We start from the raw sequence: 24,557 nt of genomic DNA, 5'->3' as shown, positions 1-24,557 counted from the left end.
GCTACATGTGTGCACAAGTTTGTCCTTGAATTCTGGTATTTGGCCTATGAAGCTAACAGGCATAAAGCCTCCGATACCCCAAACGCCAGGCTTTAAAAACAAACTCCATAAACTCTGATTATATCAAAAACATGATTCTGCCTCAAAGCCAAGTAACAAAGCTCACTGAAGGGAACTTACTGTAAACTCTGGAGATTAATCAACCCGATCAGGAAGGCAAGTACAGAGCATGTGATCCCAGTCTCACCTCAACTTTTTAGTTCCAACTCCCTTTGGAGTTACAATGCTTAAGGGGCCATGTGCTGCTATATCCATAGTAGATCCTATTCCCATAACAGACACTGAGTATTCTGTGGGAGGAAAGACCATGGGCCAGGGAAAAAAAAAACCCCATAGAATATTCTCTGCCCTGCCCCCAAATTATGGCTTTATATTTCAAAGAAAGCCCAGCATCTTTAGTCACCCATAGAAACAAAACATTTAGTGAAGTACTGCACAGTCTCAGGGAACAATAAGTATTCTTTCAGGCATGCAAATCAGTGCTCAGCAAGCAGAACAAACTTACACTTGCAAGGCAAACTGGTTTAATGCCAGAAAAAACGTAAATCCGCCATCCTCATGAGAAATTGGGTGTTCTGCTGCACGGAAGAACATTTAGGCAAGATTTAACATTAGCATTTGCATGCAAAAGGAAAATTTAATTTTAGAACAAAGTCTCATACCGCATGAGAGAATAATACAGCCAAGCAACAAAACCAGAAGAATCTAGCTAGTGTGGATTTCTACATGTAATTCAGGTGGCAGATAAATAGCAGCAACTTGTCTGCTCGTCTGAGCTTGCAGAACAGCCCTCTCCACAGCAGAGCTTCTAACTCCTGAATCCACAAGATGGAGCCAGCAGTTCTCAGGAAGAGGTGCCTGTACCACCCCAGGAATTGTCAGCACTTAGCTCACAGAACCACACTAAAATGTTCTGGTTGGGGCAGAATACAGGCAAACAGAAAAAGGCAGGAGCCAAGCTATGTACAAGTCATCATCCTCCTGTTTTATCCTGCTGCAACCAAAGGCAAACCTGTTCCTCATAAGCATCTGCAGACTGTCTGAAGAAAAAGGTGCCAATCTGGGCTTTGGGTATAGCAGTGTAACACACCTGTGCTCAGAACCCTCTCCTGCCTCCTACACGACACTTTCATGCTACCCTTTCTCTGCCACAGAGTATTTTAAAAGTTACTTCACGGGGAAGGAGAGCAACATAAACCACCGTGGCAATCAGAAACACAGGGCAAACACCAGGCAAGCACCATGTAAACAAGATTATGTAAATTGCTGTAGTCCTTGGCCAGAAGTCATCAGCTAGAGAATGTTCCCCTTCCAACTTATACAGCAGTGGTGACAGAAACTGCCTGAAAGTTTACTTTGAAACCCATTGTTCTGCCACTCCAAATTAAGTGGCATTAGAGAGCAGTGAGTCTGTCCTGAGCCATCCTGCCTCAGAAGCATCTCAGCTTCTCTCCTGCAGTTCATTCACCACAAACCTACACAGAGAACGGAGTCTGGCATACTCAAAAGACTAAGGACTACTTTTTCCACACAGTGTTGCTTATTCTGTTATTCAAAGGCACAAGACTGTCTGAAGGAAAGACAAAGCAACTCTGTCATTCATATAGTTGATACAAGCTGTCTGATCCAATTAAGTTCTGGAAAATCAGCTGTGAATGAATCAAGCTACTATGTCAATTCAGTCCTGAAAAACATGCATACCATTTCCAGAAAGCCAGTGATGAGTGTCTCAGTCACCTCTTCCTCCCCTTCCATAGTCTGCGATATAATCTTGTTACATATTTGATAGAAAGGTTAGTTTCCAACACTGAAAAGCAGTGGCTGGCTCATTCAAGAATTTGGGGATTAGGTATGCTTTTAGAATGCTGTAAAAATCAATAACAAACAAATATGAAGCTCATTTTTTCTTTTTATTATCAATAGTAATACAAATCAGTTGTATTAGCATGATAATGAAAAGTGACCAGTTTTACAGACAATAAAAATGTTTGTGCAAGTTAGAGACAAAGCTCTGAAGCTATGTAAGGAAAAAAATAAGAATTTACATTTTATAGTATAGCATACATAGTTTAGAGGCAGTTTCATTAAGTCTTGCAATCACAATCACTTCCTCTACACTAAACTTCTCACTTGGTGTTAGAGATAACACCTTCCCCTCCCAAGAGGAACACCTGCCATTTCCATGAAGTGTGGAGATTATGGTGAAAATCATAGCTTTTTTATTTGTTCCTCTTCCCTCCTTCTCCCAACTATAAAGTCAACAGGAGGTGAACACTGCAACATATGCTTATAGCAATTAAGGAAAGCTTCTGTCTACATAACAGAACTGAACTGATAACAGTATCCTCTTTTTGAGCAAGAATTGATAGACCTGTCAGGCCTAAGAACTGGGTTAATGCTTTGAAAAGCTTTAAAAAAAGATCTGGGTGAGCATTTAGTTTCATGCATATCCCCCCTACATACCTCTTACTGCATTCCAGATTGTAGTTTTGTACCTTGGACCTGAAGTATTCTTGAGCATTATACTTAAGCCAGATAGGACTCAACTGGAACTTCAGATGGTTATCAACATTTTACTTAAGTTTAATGCCCAGTAAATGTATGCGTACATCTTCCTCCTCATCAAGCCAAGTGTTCCCCTAGAAATTGCAGTAGAGGTGTATCAGTCTGTATAAGAACACATATGGCACAAGTCATTGAAAACACACTTCATGCTGCATCTGTATTCTCACCTGGAGACATGCTCCTCTACAAGAGTCAAGTCTGCCTTTGCAGTCCTGGAGTCAGTTGTTGTTTTTGGGTTTTGTTTTTGTTTTTTTTTTCATAAAATGACTTAGCCCTTGTTATAACAGGGGATTGTTTGCTCTGCTCAAACCAGAAGGAAAACTGGAGCACTTGAAGCTAAGCCACATATGGAAGATTGCACATAGCAGTAAACAGTTCCCTGACTTCATGTTAAGCCATTGCGCAAGAATAATACTTGAATGCTTAAGTGCAAGTGCATAGTCAAGTCTTGCATGACCTCCAGCTGCAAATATCCAGTTACCTGCCTACAGCCATGCTCCAGAATGATTTAAGAGCACATTATACCAACAAAGCGAAGACGTGGTTTTTAATTACCCAACGTGCAAAGGCTGATAGAATACGTCAGCTTCAATCCAGCCTTCAGTCTCCTCAGCTACACAGCAGCACCAGCAGGCAGCCACGAACCCCATTCTGCCAAAGTCATCCCTTATTTGATGTACCTGACTCCCAGTTACTCCAAGCTCCATTCACACTGCTTACAGGATGCTGTGCCATGTTATATTCACTCCACACAACCCACCTGGATGGTGATATCCATTGATTCCAGTGAAGCACACCTGGAAGCCATTCAAGAACCCCGAAATCATACTGCCTCTATTCAGAAGGGCGTATGTTCAGGCACTTCCACCATGAGGTGGAGACAACAGGATTTCAGTCCAGGGGACCAGTTTTATTGCCTTTTTGGTACAAGTCAGAAAGCTTGCTGCCCACTGTTCCAAAGTAGGCAAGGTAGCTGCTTTGTTTATTGTGTTTTCAGCTGTAACTGGCAAGTTAAACTGAGTTTGTTGCAAGTGCAAAAGAGGAAAACTGAAAAGCTGCTTTATTTAGTCTCCAGGCCTAGTCTTTCTGGAGCAGGTGACAAGAACAGAACACTGCAGAGATGCAGCATGAAGCCATGAAACAGCAAGCACCTTCTTCCAAGTAAGTCCACCTCAGTGGCACAGCTTTATCAGTTGGAGAAAAAAAAAATAACCTGAGTGAAAACAGCACATGGACTGTAAGAACACCAGTGAGAGACTCGCTGTTCTGAGAAGAAACTCATCTGTCCTATCAAATACTGCCAGGTACTTTAAGACTATAGAGATCAAAGGTCAAGGCATGCAAGTCTCTTGAGCCAACATAGCTGAGCTGCTCATTGTGAGCTTTGCTGAATTCATTATTCATACAGCAAGGACAGTTTATTAAATTTTGTTATACACATTTTACAGCCTGCCTCGGAGGGGCTTGACCTTGATAAACTTGTAATGTGAACTCAACTGTTGTTTACTCTTTAGGTTAATTAAGGACTTAACCTTTAAGTCTCAACTAAAACCAAACCTGAGCTGCCTTCCTCCAGAAGAGGACATTCATTTGCTGTATGGACAATATACAGTCAGAAAAGGACTTTTATCCATGGAAGTTCAATAGGAAACTTTGTTAGATATGTTACAGCTCCCAGTGTCCTATTCAGTGCTTAGGCTTTAGACACAGGTGACACAGCTCAAGTGACAAGTTCTGTAAGCCAGCAGGCTTCCAGCTTCTGCTTCAAAACACTATTGGGCATTACAAAGCCAACTTCACAATTAATTATACTGTTCACAGAGAATAATTTCCAGAGCTGGTTAACCTTTCTTTCTGCCCATACAAGATAAGAGTAACAAAGAAGGAATTTAATTTGACAAGAATGAAGATTACAGCACCTTTTATTTAGTACAGTTTCCCCAATCCAATGAGTTGCCTGACAAGATGAACTAGTTATGGAAGACAATGAGTTTGTGATAAGTCCCTGTGAAACCTCAGGTCAACAGAGGTTCTGATATAGATCACATCTTACTTTTTTCAATGGTCAGAGAGGGAATGCACACAAGCAATCTAGTACACGTGAAAAAATATTTTTCAACCTCAAATTACAATACTAAGTACTGAACAGTATTCACTACTCCATCTCAGGAAGAAACACCATTAGTTAATTTAGTGCTGCAGTGAGCTTCCTTGAACAACCACTTAAATTAGTTTCACCAAGCAACTGTGTTTTAGCATCCAGTTACCAGCAAGATACAGTTACTCTTCAAGTTTCTCTACTCCAGAGGCAGAAGATAGCCATAATTCATTGGGAAACTCCACAACCAGAAGAGAGCTCTTTTCCACAGTGACAGAAGTGATTTTTGGCAACTGCACTTCATTTAAACTGCATCAGAAAGTTCATTTTATTCAGCTGACAACAGAACCTGCTAAGTACTGACTTTTCCACTTCTAGACTGTTTTTGTTGAACTGACATGACCACCACTGCATAAGTGACAGCACAACTCATCATGTACTAGGTTGCTGTGCATCAGAAACAGTACATATAAAATTAACAGTGAGTAATAGATGTGGCAACTGCTTAACTTCATTTGCTTTTTGACACCATACAGCTCACTAGCCAGCTAATCATTGAGAGGTAACATAGATGCCTCACCTATTCCAGGTCATGATTGTGTGATGGGACCCACACTTATTCAGCATTTTCATCTTCAGCAAGACAGAAGACAGATGCAGATGTTCTCACTTTCCAACATTATCATCACAAGTGTTCCAATATAAACAAAACTGATTAAATCAACACCTATTTCCACTATTCCAGTACAAGGGAAGGGAAGGATGACAGATGTAGAGTGTAATTGAGTCAAGACAATACATGGAAGAAACCCAGGACAGCATTTCAGGGAGATGGTGATAATACTATTCCTTTTGAAGAAAGGCTTACAGTCATGCTCCCACCCCATATCACTAATTTAAGGATGAGAAGACAGACCTCAGCAGGGAATGCATCTAGCCTGTATTTAAATATAAATTTTTTCATTTCCTAAATAAGTCTGAATTGAGTCCATAGGCTTGATTCATGAATGCTGTATTGACTAAACAGAACACAGAAGAAAGTTTGTTTAGAGTTGACTCTCAGCTGTCAGTTGCTATTTCTTACAGGGAGTGTGGGGAGGAAGTCAGCAGATTTCAGTGTAAGAAATATCAGTGACAACTAAGAGAAGATGGAGACTCAAACCCTTTACTAGGTGTCATCTAGCCTTTCTGCAGTTTGCACCATCAAGGAGGGCAGCAACAGCGGGAAAGAGTGTTTGAACCTGAACAGCTGTGCTGGTTAAGGCCAATAGAGGTTCAAGAGAAACACACAGAAACATTAGAAGGAAGTTAATACAAAAGTACATTGTGTAACCAAGCAGAAGGATTGTAGTTCTGAAACTATTTCTAGTTTTGAAAGTTGGAAGATGGAGCCCATTTCAGTTTAAGGAGGCAAAGGTTTTGTTGGATACTGGAAATGGTTGCAAAGTTGTTTTCACATTTTGAAGGTGTGATATGCAAAGCAAAAGATAAGGGAGTCAATACAGACTTCCTTTCATGAATCCAGCCCTATATCCTTAGTGGTATTTTATCCATGCCACCTGTAGATGGATATTTACAGTTCCAAAGCATCACAGTAAGCAACATCTTTCTTTAAAGCTTTTCTTGTTCTTGCCACTTTTCTTGCCATTCTTGTCTTTGTTTTCTGACATTTTCTTTGCTCTTATTTCTCTCATTAAATCAAAGAATACCTAGGAGGGAAAAACAAAGCAAGATTAAACAACATCAGCCACCAGAAAGCAGATAAAAACTACTGTATTCAGCAGCAGCAAATAAAGATGTAGAACCACACTGTACTCAACACAGCAGAAGTAATGCTAGGCAAAGATTCCTGTGACAAACTCAACATCAGAATCATGTAGTGTGTTAAGCAGTGACAAAAAGCTGCACAATCTTACCTGGCTATCAAAAAATTCAACAGCCCTGTTTTAAGGGATTTTTTATTAAAATCCATTCTTGAACAAAAGCAGCATTCAGAGCTCATGAGAACATTTGTCTGTGCCTAGCCAACATTTCCAGCACTGTTAACTATGGAAAGCAGTTAGTCCAGCCTTTTCCATGCAGTTACTATTCTGCTTAGTTTATAACTACAAAGGTGCAGCATTCAAGTGACAGGGCACAAAAAATTCTCAAAATAATGTTCTAAGAAAAATTCAGAGAAATTCATGCTTCCTTTCATGTCTCTCTAATTTTTTTGTCCAAAACTTAAGCAATTTCACCCCTGTGTTCCTGATGTCTAGGTATATACCACTTAAGATGCAAGAGCTGTTTTACTGTACAGTCATTGGGTATTTATATTTAGGATTATTTTAAAATAAATTTTATTATTTGAAATTATTTTTATGATTACAGAACAAGAGTTTAGCATCTCTCTGTAGAACTAAAGTGCAGTTTTTTTCAAACAGGGAACTCTCAAGCCTTTGATACTTGGAAACAAGACCATGCCACTGATCAAAAGTAGATTAGTTTGTAATTCAAAACCCTCTTAAGGTTTTTTTAAATTCTGCTACAGTACTAACACACAATCACCACAAAGAGAAATATTTTGTTGTACAATGCACCTAACAGTGCTAATACAGAGGACAACCAGTATGCCACATGAGCTAGCCAGCGAAGACCTGTAACAGCAAATCTAGATCACCATGCTAGTACACTCCAGACACACAGCTCCACTGCTGTTAATCCCAACTGATCAGAAAAACTAGTCTAAATATAAAATAGGCTAGCTATTCATTATAATAGCTATTATAAAATAGGCTAGCTATTAATTGTAATATGAGATGCTTATAGGAAAAAGCAAGTCTAAATATTCATGTTTCACTACATCACCCAGTTTATGCAACTGACGGTGACTTCACCAAACTGAAATTATACCATGTTCTTTTAAATCAAGAGGTCTCAATTCAGGAGTTTCATATACTGTAGTTTTAATGAGAGGAGGAGTTCCTGCCAGTAACTTGTGCACCACCAGCATTTCCACTAGTGAACTAGTATAGAAGAAGAGGAAGCAGTCTAGAGGAGTACAGCTAGCTGCAAGTGTTCTTCATCCAAAGAGAAAACTGCTTAAAATTTGTAATCTTTAAACAGATGCATATTAGGAAGACACATTTGGAGCCCTAAGGGTGCAAACAGTAATTTCATATCATCTTCTGTGAATTGGTGAAGTAAAAAGGCACACTTTTCTTCAAGAATTCCTCACTACAAACAAAATTAAGGGTATGACTGAAATTGATTTGTCCTCTATACAGGACAAACACTCCACAGTAATAATTCATTCCTTTTCTAGAATATTCCACTACCATTGTTTATGCACGAAACCATCAGAAGAATAACATGAGAATAACTGTCCTGTACCACCAAGGACAAGTCATAACAGGACAGGGACACAGCAAGAAGCTCTTCTCACAATTCAAAGCAGTCTTGGCAGAAAACAAGAATAAAATGCTTAAGATTAACTACACTACATGTAGCTTCACAGGGAAGGAGGAACAATTTCTAATTGTCCATAGCTTGTTATTTATTGGTGTTATAAGAAGGACACACCCTACAAACAAAATAACATACTTAGGGAATCCTTAGAACCAATTACCCAAAGTACTATTGAAAAACTATCGGTTCAGGTACAAACAGTTAAAACAAGACAATAGCATTAACTTGTTCCAGATCTCAGGTTTCCTTAAGCTAGGTATGTGCTTAAGTGCACACTTTCCAGTAAGTGCATTGTTTTTTGGGTTTTTTTGTTTGTTTGTTTGTTTTTTTTTTAATAAACTAGGCTTTCAGAAACCAAACTTGGTTTGGGACTTGCTTTTGTCCCAGCAAGAGTCAGCTACTAAACAAGTAGTGATGATCTGATTGAGCAGATGTCATTTCTCTTACCTTATCTACATTCGCTCGAGTTTTGGCTGAGGTTTCTACGTACTGCACCCCCCATTCTTCTGCCTTACTTCGAGCCTCTTCTACAGGCACTTGTCTGCGCTCCTCCAGGTCAGATTTATTTCCCACTACCAGTAAAGGGATTTTGTCCTCTTCAGCCTTCACACGCAGGATCTGTTCCCTAATGCATTCAAAATAAAAATATCTTGTTAGTAGTAGCAACAAAACTCCCACGCTTATGTGGAGTGGATCAAGTGGTCTGCACATTATCAGTGCTTACAACTGGTTATTTCCCAACAGTTGGACACACACTTTAAAATTATTCCAAGATTAGCACAGTAATGCTATGGGCCTTACACTACTGAAAGCCTCACAGTTCCAGGAAGGCAGTTTTACCATTTAGTTAATGAGTGAGTAATCAGGCTCTAGGAAAGAAGAAGACTATGGCAGAAGAGCAACTGGCAGCAGGAGTTCACATTTGAATGAGGAAAAGAGTACAAGTGCCATGTTTGCCAAGTTCCACCTTGGCATTCAGTCACCATCTTTAATTCACAGTCTGCATCACATCTCTGTATAGGTCTGGGCAACATGAAGTCTTTGCCAAGGCAGTAGGTTGCAAACAGCCCAGCAGCTGGCAGAGATCATTCCTAATGGCTACCTAAACTTTACCCAAAGAAGAGAGTTACTACACAATTCTGAACTAAAATGCTAGTGACCTTCCCCCTTCACAGACTCCAGAAGATATTCAAACTGCCAGCATTAACCTGTGAGGATGTACTGGCATCCAGGAAAGGAGAGGGAGTGATGTTGCATACCAGTCTCAGTCTGCTCTTTACTGGGGTAAAACACAACCTGAAACCAGACTGACACATGCTGCTGTCCATCTAGGATGCTGGAAGAACTCTACCACTCTAAACTATTTTTAAATAGTTATGAAGAAAAGCTAAACGAGGCATGAGCCCTCTCATCTCACCGAGTTACCACACTAATTCAGATGTCTGCATTCTCCATCTGCAAAATAACAATGCATGGAGAGTACATGAGACTCAAAAATAGCATTAACACTGAAGCAGACAATCTGCTGTTGCATTAACTGCCTCTTCACACATTTTCAGATTAAAGAGGCACTGAAAGAAAACACTGAATGCATAGCATCAGCAGGAGAGCTAGGGTTTAAAGACAAGCCTATCGTTTGTTCAGTATTCAACTTTTTCATAGTATTAGGATTCTGGAACCTTTTGATCTGCAGTAAATAATACCACCCTGCAGTTTGGCCTGGGATGCTGGAGACTCATACTACCCATTCCACACTCCTTCCTGAACCAAGGAGATGGTTCTTGCATGTTAGCCTAAATATCCAATTTAACTAATTTCACTATTTGTTTTACTTCTGAACTAATGAAAAGTAGAAGATCCTGCATCAGAAAGCTCTTAGGCCTTCTTGCCCATCTTCAGGGCTAGCACTGCTTTTTCATTGTTTTGCTGTGCTGGACTCTATAACCAACATACCGTTAACCTAGTTACAGAAGTCTGGCAAAAAAAACAAACTGCCGAGACAAACACTCCTACTCTCTTTCATTCAAAGCCTTAAACTTTGGATTTAACATTATATTTCACTTGGGCATATAAGCCAAAATCAAGTCCTTCCACTTGTCTCATTTTCTTTGTGTTCTTTGAGTGTCACCTGACCTTTTCCTCCATCTTACATTAGGAAGAGTCCTAGTACTCAGTTTTGCAGTCCTGTAACAGTTGAACTCTTGGCTCCTTTCAGAGCTCCAGGTAGAGCAAACTGAGCTCTGCTTGTGTCTTCCATGACTGTCAGCTTTCTGAAGCAGTATTATGTGACAAAGGATCAGTATTTTTATACCTCATGAAAGATTTTGTGGTCATCCAGTACTGTTGAAAATGTATGACAAGTTTTGGAGTGCAAGGAAGTTTGCCTTAGCTTTAAAAAAAACCTAGAAAGAAGTGTCCTCAGCTACAGCACTTCCATTACCAGTCAGTAGCTGTTAACCTCGTACCACTGAAGCAAAGGGAACATAAGGCAGACTGATAGAGCTTTTATTCTGACAAGCATAAGGAACTCCTAAACTTTCCCTATGCTTTGGGGAAGTTTTCCTTCAAGTTATACAGCTATTCCAGGCAATCTCTGATTTACCTTCTACTGAGGCAACACGTATTATCAAAAAGAGTTAGAACATTTGCCCTGAAGAATGTGGCTACATGGATTCTAAAACCAGAGAACTGGTTTAAATCCATTTCTATTTACCCCCCACACTACACAAACAGTTTCTGTGGTCAATCTGGTGCCAATTTTTACATCAGAACTGCTAATCCCAAGAAGAAAAATGGAAGTGCTTACTACCACCCTGTGTCTTTCTAGGAATACGTCTGCCTACAATAGCAGTGCTTGGCTGCCAACCCTTGTTTGGCACCAATCCATACCTGAGAGTGGAGGCTAATCCTTCCCTTCCTTAGAGCACCTGCTTCTAGCAGTAAGCAACACTGTGTCTGAAACCTGGCCAAAAGACAGACTTAATTCCAGAAGTACTGTTCTAAGATAATTAAACTTCACATCCACGAAGACTGAAAATTGGCTGGAATATGCTTTTTTTAAGAGTCCAAGAATCTGTTACTTGCCTGAAGTTGCTGCTGGCATAGTGTACTCCTAAGTTGCAGGCAGGAAGATGACTAAAGCCAGAGGCTGAATACTGTGGTTTAGGTTATCAGGTACTGAGAGCAAAATGGTCAGGTGTCACTTTTATTGATCAAATGGTAACAGACAAAGAATAAAGAACTGTAGCTTTTAGGCAGAGTTGTCAGAGCAACACAGGAACTGGATAACTTCCCTTGTCTAGGAGAGAAACTACTCACCGAAACTCTGCTGTTGCTGTGAAGGATTCGTGCTCTGTTATTGAAAAGACAAGAAGAAACCCTTCCCCACTGCGGAAATAGTTATCTCTGATAGCTGCATAATCCTCCTGTCCTGCTGTGTCCAGAATGTCTATTTGAACTTCTTCACCATCCAGAACTACTTTCTTTCTGTAGCTGTCAGCCTTGGTAGGTTCATAGTCTTCTACAAACTGACAAGAAAGGGATCAGTGTTTAGAATTACTGTCAAACAGTCTCAGTATTTGTCTATCTTCCTCCTTTCACTTCAGTGACATTTAAATTCCCCAAAACCTTCTCATAATTCAGTCAGCCACTAAGTTCCACCACTTTTTTTTTAGTGTTACTATTAAAAGCAAATTATTTAAGCCCTTAATACATCAAAGAGCCAATTTGCCTAGTCAAGTTTTGCTACACAAAACACTGTCAGCAGCTTCAGTACAATTTAAGAACAGACTTGCAGTATAAGTTAAGTGATGTGCTGGCATTATCTGGATCTCCCACTTTTAGAAAATGCATTTGAATATACTTCAGAAACAGGTATCTGAACTTTTAACAGGTGTAGATGAGAGCATCCAGCTGCTGAACATGAAAGCCTGTTCCATAAATACACAGGCACATACTTTAGTCCATTCAGTATTGATCAGATCCACAAAGCCACTGCCAGTTCAACAGTACAAAACCAGCAGAGAAGTAAAGAGGTAAAGAGCCTCTCAGCCTCAAAACACAACAATTAAGCCCAATTAAGCTGGCTGGCTCTCATTAATGACTGCATCACTTGTTCAGATACTTACACTACTATAGTATGTGTGGACAACCTATAGATAAATACTAACTTTTGAACTACAGGATCATGTATTCCTTCACATACTAGTGTGGGCTGCCTAATCTAGCTTACAGTATACCAGCATGGAAGAATTCATGCTATGAACATGCCTACTTCATCACCCGACTCAGAATGAGCTAGAGTGTTTACTTCTGACTTCAGACGTAACTGACCTAAATTACAAAATTAAAGTTCAACTCCAAGTAGTAACAGCTTCTGTACACAAGCACCCATACATTATGTATGACTTCTGAAGACAGTTCTTTTGCAAATAAGCATCAATTTTGTCACCTTGAGCCAGAGATGTTCCCAGAGGACACATCTCCCAGCTTTCTACATCCTGCTCCTGCCCAGCTGGGTCATCAGGTCTTTTGCTCATCACATTTAGTTCTCCTGTCCCACAAAAAAAAAAGCTTAGCAAGCCATATGAATTTCTGCTTCAGAGAAGCTGAACCAAAGTTACTTACCTCATCATACATAAACTGAAGTGTGAGGGCAGATTTACCCACACCTCCACTGCCGACCATAATTACTTTATGGAGGGCCAAGGAACTCTGGTTCTTGCTCTTGCTGGCAGCCATTGTCCTGCTTGCCACAGACGAAGTGCCAGGCAACCAATCAGATCTGCAGAGAGAAGCAGCACAGTCACCCATCTATGACATTGGTGACATCAGGGTAGCATGCAGGTAAAGTGTCTCACAAGTGCTGAAAGACCAGATTAAAACCCTGCCCTGCAAGCCTAAAGAATGGGCCACTCCAATGCACTGGCATGCAAACCATGCCTGAACTGTGAGTAGCACAAGGTATTAAAACAAATGCCTTTATTTGTGACAACAGTATGCTTAATAAAAGTGCCAAAGGTTTCTAACAAGCTACTCTTCATTTCTAAACCCAGCCTACAAGACTAGTGTCTAGAGCAGTTTCTAAAGAAAAACTCACTCTCTCTCCAAAGATATGAAATTAAGTGGTTTTTATTGTTCTTGTTATAAGGCATTACACCTTTCTAAAATATTTCTTTAATGTTGATACAGCTATACCTTAGATCTGCTCATAGGCAGAAATCTGGCTTTTGATCTTCTCCCTGCGTAGGCTAAGAAAACAGCAGAGATACACAGTAAATTGGCAGGAACAAGTTGCAAAAGCTTCTAGCAGAAAGTCTCATGACATGGTATTACCATTTATTTTACACTCTTCCTGCTTTTTGATGCTGCAAATCTAATTTGCTTAGGAAAAAAAAAATTCCTGCTTTACCGCAAAAAAAAAATCTCAGTTCCTATTCTCCTCCTGATGTTGCTAAGCCATAAAGGAGTAAGCTTCAATAAACAAGCCCTAGCTAACAAGCCTCTGTTTGTGTGTTATGTGAGCCTAGTAATTAAATACTGGAGGCTCCTTAAAAATAATACTGCCTCTTTTTTGGTTGGTTGGGTTTTTTAAAGAGTAGTTGGACACAGTAGTTGTACCAGCAGCTGCCACACTGATTAGCACAGAGCAGCATCTCTAAGGACAGCACACTGAAGATAAAAGCAGAAATAAGTGAAACAAAGATGTGTCACCAGTTGGGATTCCCATACAGAAAAAAACCCCAAATATTAATATTTCAGACACATGATGAGTATAAGGTAGATGGCAGGACAGACATTCTTGTGTCCTTGGAGCACCACAAGGACCCCAGCTGTTCATATCCTGGCAGAGAGCTGTAAGGAGAGCAGCAGACCATTCAGAAAACACTGCTACAGGAAGTGGCTGTATCAGCCTTGATTTATAGCAGCACACTTTATTCCAGAAGCAAAGAAGCAATGGACCTTCCAGGAGTTTCAAATTTACCTGGACACAATTACTCTAGAAAAACACTGCAACTGCCACATCAGCAAGTGCTACTGCATGGAAACACAAGGCCAACAGTAGAAGTTACTGAGTAGTATATTTGAAAAAGCTTCAGGATGACCAGCTGGCCTAAACAAAATTAACAAGAGACTAAGGGATCAGCCTACAAACATACCATAGGATTATTTAGCTTGGAAAGGGACCTTTGGATACTGTCCAGTCCAAACCTCTCCCTGAAAGCAGTTTGCTCCAAGCAATCCAGTTCATGTGCCCAGTTCTGAGACTGACAATTCCATGACCAGTCTGGACAACTGCCCTTAGAGTACACTGATAGTAACTATTTTTTTCCCCTTGTCATGACTTGATGATCTGAAAAGCAACAAATCAAACTAAGTTCTCATTGACTCATGCATACAAGAACAAACATGCCAACAATCAAGAGGTGCCCTCAGGACAGCACTGTCAAACATCTGAGCAGCAGTATTTTTCCATGCAGAGTTTTTTACTCACACCTGTTTGCTATATACATTTAGTACAGCAATGCAAATTAATAATCTTTAAGTGCTCATTCTGGGATAAACACTGGTAAGTGAAGACAGATATTTTCCTCTGGTAATCTTCTCTATTATGTTATACATCAGCTCCCTCCTCCAGGACACTCCTTAGTACAGAAATGGGGTGTGACAATTCCTACTTCTCCATAGGTTCTCCCTGTACAGCACAAACATATATTTGTTGGGATAGTGAATTCAGCCATTACCACAGATATTGATTTTTAACTCTTAGTCATTGGAGAGGCAAGAGAGGAAGAAAACATTTCCCTACCAAGGGAATGTGAAAAACACAACAATTAGCACCCAAATTCTAGAAGTTGCTGTTTTGCCTATTGTCCACATAGTCTACAAATGGTAAACTGGAATTCAGCTTGCTTGGACATAAACACCCAAGAAACAAGAGCCACAGATTGGTCACACAATGAGATAGTTCAGGGACTTTTAAGTGTTCCAGAAATAACACAGCCTGCTCTTAAAATGTAGAGAATGCTGTTTTGTCCTAGTTCAAGAGTAGTCTGGCTTTCACAGTAGTAGATAAGCTGCTTTCTGGAGTGTGACCCTTAGCTACTTTTCATATAATTGTGACTGGTTTTAACCTGTGAGTATTCTTTTATCAGACATCCTAACATTGTTGTAACTGTTGTGTTATCTAATACAAAGTTTCCAAATTAGACAATTTTCTGGCATCACAAACTTAGGAATATGTAATAGGCACCAGCACTAAGTCCACTGTGCTATGCAACAGCAATAAAGGCATAATGTACTCATAGCCAAGAGAAAAGACTTTCATTTCTGTCAATACAAATACCACATCTTTACATTCTGCAAATTAATATTCTATTTTAGCAAAAATACTGACAAGCTTGAGTTCATCATAATGGTAAGTGGAGAGAATACTTAAATCCTTCCTTCTCTGTTCCATCCAAACAACGGCCTTGTAGAAACTGCAAGGTCAGCCTTACACTGTTACCTGATTCGTAATCAAAGCAAAATCCACCCAACAGCATAAAAATTGACACTTTGATTGCATCTAAAGCTCTTCATAGCCAAGGTACTTGATCTTCCCTGCAGAGCTGTTCCAAGTGCCACTCGAATATTTCAGAGGATTAGGACTGCAGGGACCCTGTGAATGCAGCAGTATGCTCACAACACAGACCCTGTGCAGTGTGCACTCAGTGAGGTCCCAGAAGCAGCACACAAAGCAGCTCTTCTTTGGTGGCATCAGAGGGAGCACGGCCCCCTCCAACCCAGCAGAGCCGAGCAGTGAGGAGGCAAGAACAGAGGACAAGGCAAGGCTGAAGCAGTGTGACACAGGATTAACACAGTATCAGTGCAGAAGTGCCAGTGCTTACAGAACAACAGGCTGACAGCACATCACTGCTTCAGGAAGGGGCATGGTGAGATTATAATAGCAATATTCTAATGAAAAAACAAGAGAAGGCATTGGAGCCAACTGTTTGTTTATTTTTATCTCCACTTCTGCAGCCCAAGAAACAGTTTACACAACATGGTTCAAAGCTCACATCTAACAGCTCCTTGAGGTTAAAAAAAGTAAAAAAAAAAAACCCAAAATCTATTAACACAAGTGGAAGCTCTCTCCTCTGCTATCTCTGAGCAGGCAAGGATGAATTTTCTTCCTATTCTATACATCAGGCATCCTTGAGGAAGTCAAGACACTGACATTAACTCATTTTGTTCACAGAAAAACAAGTCTTGGGAAATCCAACCACTTCTCAAAAAAAGGAGCAGTGTCTAGAACAACTGTGACAACTGCAGTTGCTTTAAAACATTACTCAAGTCCCTTCAGTTTAAGGAGCATAGATTTAAGACAAAGGGTATTATGGCATATGCTGAAGAGCACACTCTGAGTAGGCGTCCAGATAAGACACTAATGCTATGGTAAGATGCCTCCTCTCCCCTGCTGCTCTTTACTTGTTCTTTGGGCACAGTTTACTTTCCAGCAAGATTCACCCTCCTCTGACAGGACAAGAGGCAATCCATTGGGCAGTCAGTCAATCTATTTAATTTCCATCTGTCACTTTACCCTCAGGTTTAATGACACCATGTTGAACTTCATATGCTAAGTGTCATAAGCTGTAAAAAAACCCCAAAAAACCACAAAAACAGCCAACCAAACAAAAAAACCCCACCACACCCCAAACCTTCTGAAAGTTTATTTGGAGGAGTGAGACAGGGGAGGTGGTTCCTTCTGGTTACTATTCACCCTGCTTTGAAATAAACTGCTAGACAGATGCCATGTCGGAGAATAAATTTTTTCTAGCAGTCTTTCTACTTCAAGAAAATAGAAGTAATTACCTGTTTCATATGTTTTCAAAGATAAGGATTAAGCCACTGACTTGATAACATTGCATTTATCCTATAATAGGTAACACACAGCCTTATGCACAATAGGAGCTTTGTGATGCTGGTGGAAGATGCTCTTCAGATCAAGGAAGGAAGGTTACACCTGCCACAGGCTGCCCACATGAAGCACAATTCAAACTATAGGAGTTACTAATCAGCTGTTTTGATTTAGACTTCTGAAGATCTCTAGTTGGCCACAGGACTAATCAAACCATGCCACCTTCAATGTAAGATATCTAAACCTAAACTCACCAGCTATTTCAGCCTTCCCTTATCTGTTTAGATTACAATTCCTGCAGGTTCACTAAAGCCCCCTGAACAATGTTGTGTCATCCTTGGCTGGTACCTTGAAACTGAGCACTTCAAGGCAATTGTTTATAAACAGCTTAGTAAACTGCTTTTTCTCCACCCTCTCCTCAACCTAAACTGCTCAGAACACAGTTTACAAACAGGACTGGTTTACCTAATACCAAGATTCAAAGACTGTGACTGAATAAGTATATGTATTTCAAACCAGACCACACTTTCACATCCCTGTTTATTTCTCGTGCATTAAGACGACCACAGCTGCAGAATACTTAAAGAAAAACACTCTTGTCACTTCACAAGAAAGAAACTTTGCTACAGTTCATCCAAGTACATGAGAAAAAAAAAAAAAGAAGAGAAGCTTCACTAAGTCTACCTGGTTTTCAATAAATATTCTGTTGCTGTAATAAAGGAATCTGAGACCCTCCAAAGGCTTTAATTGGAATTGCTGCTAGTTCTTCCATTCAGTTTGAGATTTAAAACTGAAATAAAGCTCTAAGCTCAAAATTGCTGAGATCAGCCCTTGTTCTCTTGCTGTGCAGCTGATATCTTTGGACATTTCTTTTCATTGCTATCCTGCCACTGAAAGCAGCCATTCTTTGGATTTTAAAACAGGATTCTAGAAACCCTTAGCCCAATAGCTTGACAGAGGAGCTTTGTTAAACCCTTCAGATACCTACTTTTAAAGGAAAATCTGGGTATTCAACCTATTATAAAGACTTAAATATGATGTCATCAAAAGCCAGCATAGAAAGAGCAAGGTTTTGCAACGGTATTTTAGTGATCCTCATTTATCAGAATATGAATTAGAGGCTTTGAAGTGTTTGGTTCTGTGATATGCCCATAAGAATGTAGTCACAGAAATTCCCTGGATCACAAAACTAATTAACAATCTCACTGAGCTATGAACTGTAAGAGCTCCTCAGCCATTCTGAGGTTACCCAGAAAATATTTAAGTACTGAAATTCCATTAGCTTTCAATGGACTGTAAATGCTCCAACTGGTAATTCAACTAAAAAAATCCATTTGAGATTAAGTGGCATATTTAATGCCACTGAAAATTTTAGGATATGCAGGCTGAAAAATTACAAATGCTACTATGTCCTCTTTTGCTGTGCTAATATCTTACCTCTTGGCATATACCCAGTTAATGGTTTCCAAGCTAAACAGAAATCATGATGTGTTTGGTAGAAATTCCTGCTTGGGATATCCTCATATCCTTCCCCATGTAATACTGGACGTTTCTACTTTCTCAGCGTTGCTTATAGATTTTTCTGAGCCACATTTAATTGGGTCAAAGAATTCATTCAGCTTGAGATGACTCCCAGAGCACACTGGGGTAGTTTTGCAGTCCCCATTTATATCACCCAATGCTGCCATAACCATCCTGTGTTCCTCAGTCCCCTCTTTCTTGCCCCTGGCTGTTCCAGCCCATCTCCTCCTGCAGCAGAGCCATTCAGCACAGCCCACTGGGCCTGCCAGTCACATCTGCAAGGTCACACACTGCTCAGTGCTGATGTGAAGGGAGTTTGTACAGCTAAGGCCAAAGGAGGTTTAGCAGCCATGCAGTTACTTACATTGCTGCAGAAACAGGGCAGCAATGTTCATGACTCACACCTTAGACAAGGGGCAGCCACCACCCTGGCCTCAGTGGCCAGGCTGAGCACTGGAGTGAAACCCAAAACTCAGATCTGCTTTTGGTAATCAGGTATTTTCTCTCCCTAAGATCTACTAGTAGACTTGCAGTTGCCACAATAAAGGCACTGGAAAGAAAACTCAAAACAGATTTTGAAAAGTTCATACTTTATATTTTCAGGATGAAAAGTGAGAATTTAAAGCAAGGAACTACTTTACTCTGTACACATTAAGGGATCTAACCTCCTTATATAGGCTAGATTCTTGTTCAAAGTGGCAACAACTACATCCCTAAATGTTACAAGAAAAAACTCAGAATAAACAAATGTACTTAATACACTGAAAGTTACATTACACCAGTTTGAGACTATTATTAGTTACTAATCCTGCCTAAATCTCCCAGAATAGCGTGTAGACTTACAGATGTTGGCTGTTACAAATATGCTCTAGCAGGAGCTACATATACACTGCTAACTAACTGACACATGAAGCAAGAGCAGGACTAGCAAGTTCACTTTGTTACAGCAGCTAAAGGTTAAACCAGAACCTGAAGCCAGGTCATTATTGTTCTCCATCTCCTACAAGGCTGGGGAAATGATAGGCACAGATTGAAGAACCATTTCAATTCAGAGTTGTTTTTCATCAAAAGAATCAGACTGGAGTATTGGCTTTCATAATAACAAAGACTGCAGACGGTGAGATGAACTTGTACTGCAAGAGAGTCCCTAACACTTGCTCATCTGGAAAATATCACAGGGAGTATAACAACAGTATTTTTAATATAGTTGTGATCAGGAGCCCTCTCTGCATACATGAGGAAGACACAGATATCACTACATACTAAAATATTCCAACAGTATTAATAGCATCAGACATCCAACCAGTGGATAGCAGCCAATTAGGATTAACAATCTCTACTACCCTGGTCTCCATACCGTATCTTACTTTTCACTGTTCCACACATTTGCATGCAAAGCCATCTTCAGTTCTTCACTTAGACTAAAAAAGTTTAATAAGATCAAGTGATTTTGAGAAGAGTGATTAGTATACAATATATTTTTGGCACCTATAGTTATGTAGAACACAAAGAACAAGAGACTCCCAGGTGCATTCCTCCTTTAACTGATCATTGTCCTTGCAACCTACAAAGTCTAGCATGCCACTCTTTCCAACGGGTTATAGCTAGACTTGGTTAATTCCATGTTTTAAGGCTCTGTTCAGATCTGGACCACCACAACAGTGATCCATTTTAAGCACAAAATACCTGTATATACTCACATTCCCCACACTCCTCTCCATGCTTGCCAAACACAGCTTAACTCTTCTTACAGGTTTTCAGAGATGCATCTATGCAGCTTGGAAAGCAAATCTGACAGCACTTAACTTACATTTACTTACCAGATGAAATTCTTAAATATATGCCTTTTCACATCATTCAGTACAGAACCATTCTAGATTACTCATTACAAATAGACAGCTATTACCTTACCCATTAGCAGTAATCTCAAGCCAATAACCTTGCTAAGAATAATCTTGATATCTAAGAAAAACTAGAACTACATCCTGTCCAAGTCTCTAGCAAGGTTGCAACCTTCAAAGATTTAGTCACAGGAAAGAATCAGTCTGATGCATTGCTCAGAAGAGTAACACTTTAAAGCAACCCTTTAAAACTCAGATCTTATGCTGAAGTTAAATATAAGCAAACATATATCCCTGTTCCTATGGAATTAAATATGTGAATTTATTTGTTCAGGGTTTTTTTGGGGGGGACTTTTTGTTGTTGTTTTCTTGGTTTTGACTGACTGTTTATTTTTAGAATTCCATCAGAGTGAAAGAAAAACAGCCAAGTAACTTGTTTCTGAGCAGTAGCTCAGAGAAGGAAAAGGACTTCCCTCCAACAGTGCTTTTAAAGCACTGGAGCACACCCTCCCCCCCTGAAAAAATCACATACATCTATATATAAGTAAATAAGGTTTCAATGTCATGCCATAAAGCTAATGCTCCTAATAGCCAGGTATCAACAATATCAAGAGACTGTCATTGCATGTAGGCAGTATAGTTATAATAACTGCCTCACTGTTGCACAGATAGCATGCAAGCATCATAGTCACATAGAGTTAGTTTTAGGGGGAAATAAGAAACCACTCTCCACATTATTTTCCATATTAGTCAGTACAGAGCAGCTAGTAGGGCATATGTAGCACCAGATAGAATATACTCTTTATTTCAGCAAGCTAGCATTACCTGAAGTGAAAGCCATCAGACAGTAGTAGTGTTACAGCTAAAACCACTTCTTCTGTAGGGAGATACCTAGCCAGACCTCTCCAAATACTTTCAGAAAGCCTCCAAGTCTAACATTAACACTCAGAAGACATACTGCAGACCGACGACAGCAGAGAGGGATCTACCATTTGCTCTTACCCTGCAAGATGTTGCTGGAAAACCTGACAGAATTCTTCTATAAACACAAAGACTCAGTTAATACCATTAATCACTATTATTATGCTAAGAGTTTGCCACTGTAGTGATAACAGTCTAGTTGCCTAATTACTTAGGGTGAATTATGACAGCACTGTTCACACTAGCTAATTTGGATCATACCAGAAAAGTGACACTCAGGCAACAGACTTGCTCAACAGCCTCACTCCCACTGACTTGCAAAGTGTATTTCAACTACACTTCCTTTGAAAGTTCACCCATGCAGAAACATGTCCATCTTTGATACACAGCATACATGAAGTCCACCAAACCACTAAGAGACAGTGGTGACATGCTTCAGATAGTTAATCTCATACCAATTTTTAACTGGAACCCCAAGAGCCTAAGAAATACAACAGCCAAGCCAAACACATCAGATCACACAATCAGTGTCTTAAGTGGTACTCTAGAGCTCAAAATAACCAAGATCTTACCTCAGTATGAGGTTACAACATGGTTTCAGTTACTTCAGGGAAAAAGCTGCTGCTATGTAATCCACAACAAAGTTATCACTACCGCAGATTTCACAAACTCCAACAAATGCCCATTCAACCGAGAAGTGTGCTACAGAATTGCAGGAGCTCTCACTACTGGCACCCAGTCCTGGGGCTGCCAGACCCGGCCCATTGGTCTCACAACATGGCACCAGACACTGCAGACAGGCCACAAGCTACTGTTGCTTCCCCAAAGGATGTGTCTCACTAGATCATGCTTCCATAGTGAACTGGACATCTGGGGTAAGTCACAAGTCCAAGCATTACTCAGGTAACACCTGCAGAAGCAACTGTCTCTGCCCATACAACTACATTCCTTGCTCACAAACTGAAGTTAATATCTCATGCTCACATCTCCATATGGGGAAATGTCAGCCACTGCTGAGACCACATTTGATGCAGATAGGCAAGCAATAATCCCCCACATGGAGCTCACTCTTAACCATAGAATCCCAGCTCCCTAGGAGCACTCAGGGGTCACCTTCCCATAGCTTATGAAGGTACTTCCACTATTTTAAGCACTTCACTGACTTCACTGCAAGGTTCAGAGATGCAAATAGTGAGTCACTAAGTTCCCTCAATCAGGCAACATCACACAAGTGTCAAGCACTGAACCTTTCCCTCCATCTTTCAATCAATGCATTTACGTCACACAAAACAACAATAGTGACATTTAGTACCCATAATTCAGCTGCTGTGTTATGTCACCTTAAAATAGATTTCTTTACTCCAGTTTCCCCAATGAGGTATAAAACACCATACCAAGGTATTCTGCACATGCAAGAAGCTGCATTTCTACTGGACTAGGAGCAGAGGTTTTCAATAACAGACAGTCCTCCAGACTACTGTTCACACTCTTTACATCAAAGCCAAAAGCAGTATTTCTATCTTCAAATGGGAACTGGATTATGACACCAGTACAGGGGTCTTATGCAATTTCAGCAGCCCTATAGTTGTGGAGAGCTTTACTTATGGAAGAAATGCTATCCTTGGTCTCCCTTATAGTGTGCTGTGCCTACCACTATAAAAACATTTACAGCCAAATGTGTGCTCTTCAACACAGCCTCCAGAGTGCTGTAGAATTAAGAGTGGCACAATACAACATGCTTGGTAACTCTGAGTTTGGGTGGCAGACTATTAACTCAGAACCACTTGACTTCAACACAGAGAATTAGGACACATTTAGCTCAGGACACTTCCCTTTACGACCTAGCAAATGACAGGTCACATGAACATACAGAACTAGTGCAGAATACAAACTGTGCATTTATTCTTGTGTGCTCCTAGAGACACTTCCTATCTCTGCAGAGCACTTAACCAGAATAAAAAAAAAACTACTATTCTGATACACAGGCAGCTCATCTCAGAGCTCGTGCCTTTCCTGGGAAATCAGCACAACAGGGTGCTTCCCTGCACTAATGCATGCAGTACAGGGAACGAGCTGGAGATGCTGGTGGTCTGTGTGCAGCTGCAGGGGTTAGAACCTCACTGGGACCACAGAGATGAGCTGGGATAGCTCTCATGGCTACAGTGCTGTTGTGTGGAGGCTACAGGCTCTTTAGGACACACTGGCAAGGCAGGAGAGTTTCTTTCCCATGAGAAGAGCTGGAGTGCACAAAGCTCTGCCAGCTTACGGGTCAGGAGTAGCAGTCAGCAGGAGGACTGAACTAGGCAGTCTCCACAAGTGTCTTCCAGCCCCAGCAACTTTAAGTCAGGTCTGTGCCCAGCAATGCAGCTGCAAATCTTATCTGTGGGAGGGCCCATTTCTCAACTTGCATGAGTAGTACAGCAGAGCTAGAAAACTTAAAGCCAATCTATCATGACTAACACTTTTATTAGAAACTTTATCTAATACTATAAAGATGCACAGTATCACCACCAACTGGTGTGTCTAACAATTTTTTAATTAGTTTCCTTACATTAAAACTTCAGAACAGATTCAACCAATAAAGCCTACTTTAAATTTAGTTTGCCTTATAAGACAAACTTAAATTTCCAACACCTGCAGAACTGTTGAAAAATTGATTCTTAAACTTGTTTTAAAACATGATAAAGTGCAAAGAAAGATTGGAATGTGTGCTTGAAACTGGTGCTGTGTTTTGAAACACCATTTCTTTAAATTTCTTGGCTATTCTGTTTTATGACATGGTAGATAAAAGCAGAAAGCTGCCATAAAAGTCAGTTAGTGAGACTTCTTGGTGAGTACACTAATGAGAATTCCTTACCTACCCAAAATGAGATCTCACAGTAAGCCAAGAACACTAAATAGCAGAAGAGTACCATCATGGAGAGGAGTTTCTTATTGCAGCAGCAGTTCAGTGGAAAGGCTATATCACAGATGACTACATACTTTACAATTAATTCATTTTAATCAGAGAGCAGCTTCGCCAATTCGCAAAACCACCTCTTTTCTGGAAAGCTGAGGCAAATGGCATGCAACTTGATACTTCACTTGTTACATGTCTGCTTTAGACTGGTACCTAAGACAGCATCCCCTGGAGCAGGGTAGCACCGTCCTTATAAACATCTACTTTAAAAAAGAAAAAAAAAAGCCACTTAGGTGTGTGTTCTGC

General features: G+C 40.2%; 1 protein-coding gene and 1 long non-coding RNA gene across 3 annotated transcripts in view; one reads left to right on the top strand and one right to left on the bottom strand.

The window, feature by feature from the left end:
- Positions 1–1,951: 1,951 nt before the first annotated feature.
- The window catches only part of RALB (RAS like proto-oncogene B), a 47,710-nt gene continuing 25,104 nt past the window's right edge, over positions 1,952–24,557 (bottom strand). For both annotated transcript variants that reach the window (XM_064434978.1, XM_064434977.1), the window contains 4 exons: positions 12,797–12,953; positions 11,489–11,697; positions 8,618–8,795; positions 1,952–6,432 (listed from right to left, as the gene is read on the bottom strand). In XM_064434978.1, the coding sequence (XP_064291048.1) occupies positions 6,313–6,432; positions 8,618–8,795; positions 11,489–11,697; positions 12,797–12,910 (621 nt within the window). In that variant the 5' untranslated portion in view covers positions 12,911–12,953 and the 3' untranslated portion in view covers positions 1,952–6,312. The remainder of the gene's footprint in view (positions 6,433–8,617; positions 8,796–11,488; positions 11,698–12,796; positions 12,954–24,557) is intronic.
- On the top strand, positions 12,963–16,180 carry LOC135309088 (uncharacterized). Its single transcript, XR_010369394.1, has 3 exons — positions 12,963–13,132; positions 15,554–15,587; positions 15,779–16,180. It is a non-coding gene; the product is annotated as an uncharacterized LOC135309088 (long non-coding RNA).

Source organism: Passer domesticus, chromosome 10 (genome assembly GCF_036417665.1).
Source record: "Passer domesticus isolate bPasDom1 chromosome 10, bPasDom1.hap1, whole genome shotgun sequence".
Taxonomy (NCBI): Eukaryota; Metazoa; Chordata; class Aves; order Passeriformes; family Passeridae; genus Passer; species Passer domesticus.
Note: the sequence above shows the minus strand (reverse complement) of the source record. Positions and strands in the feature narration are given on the sequence as shown.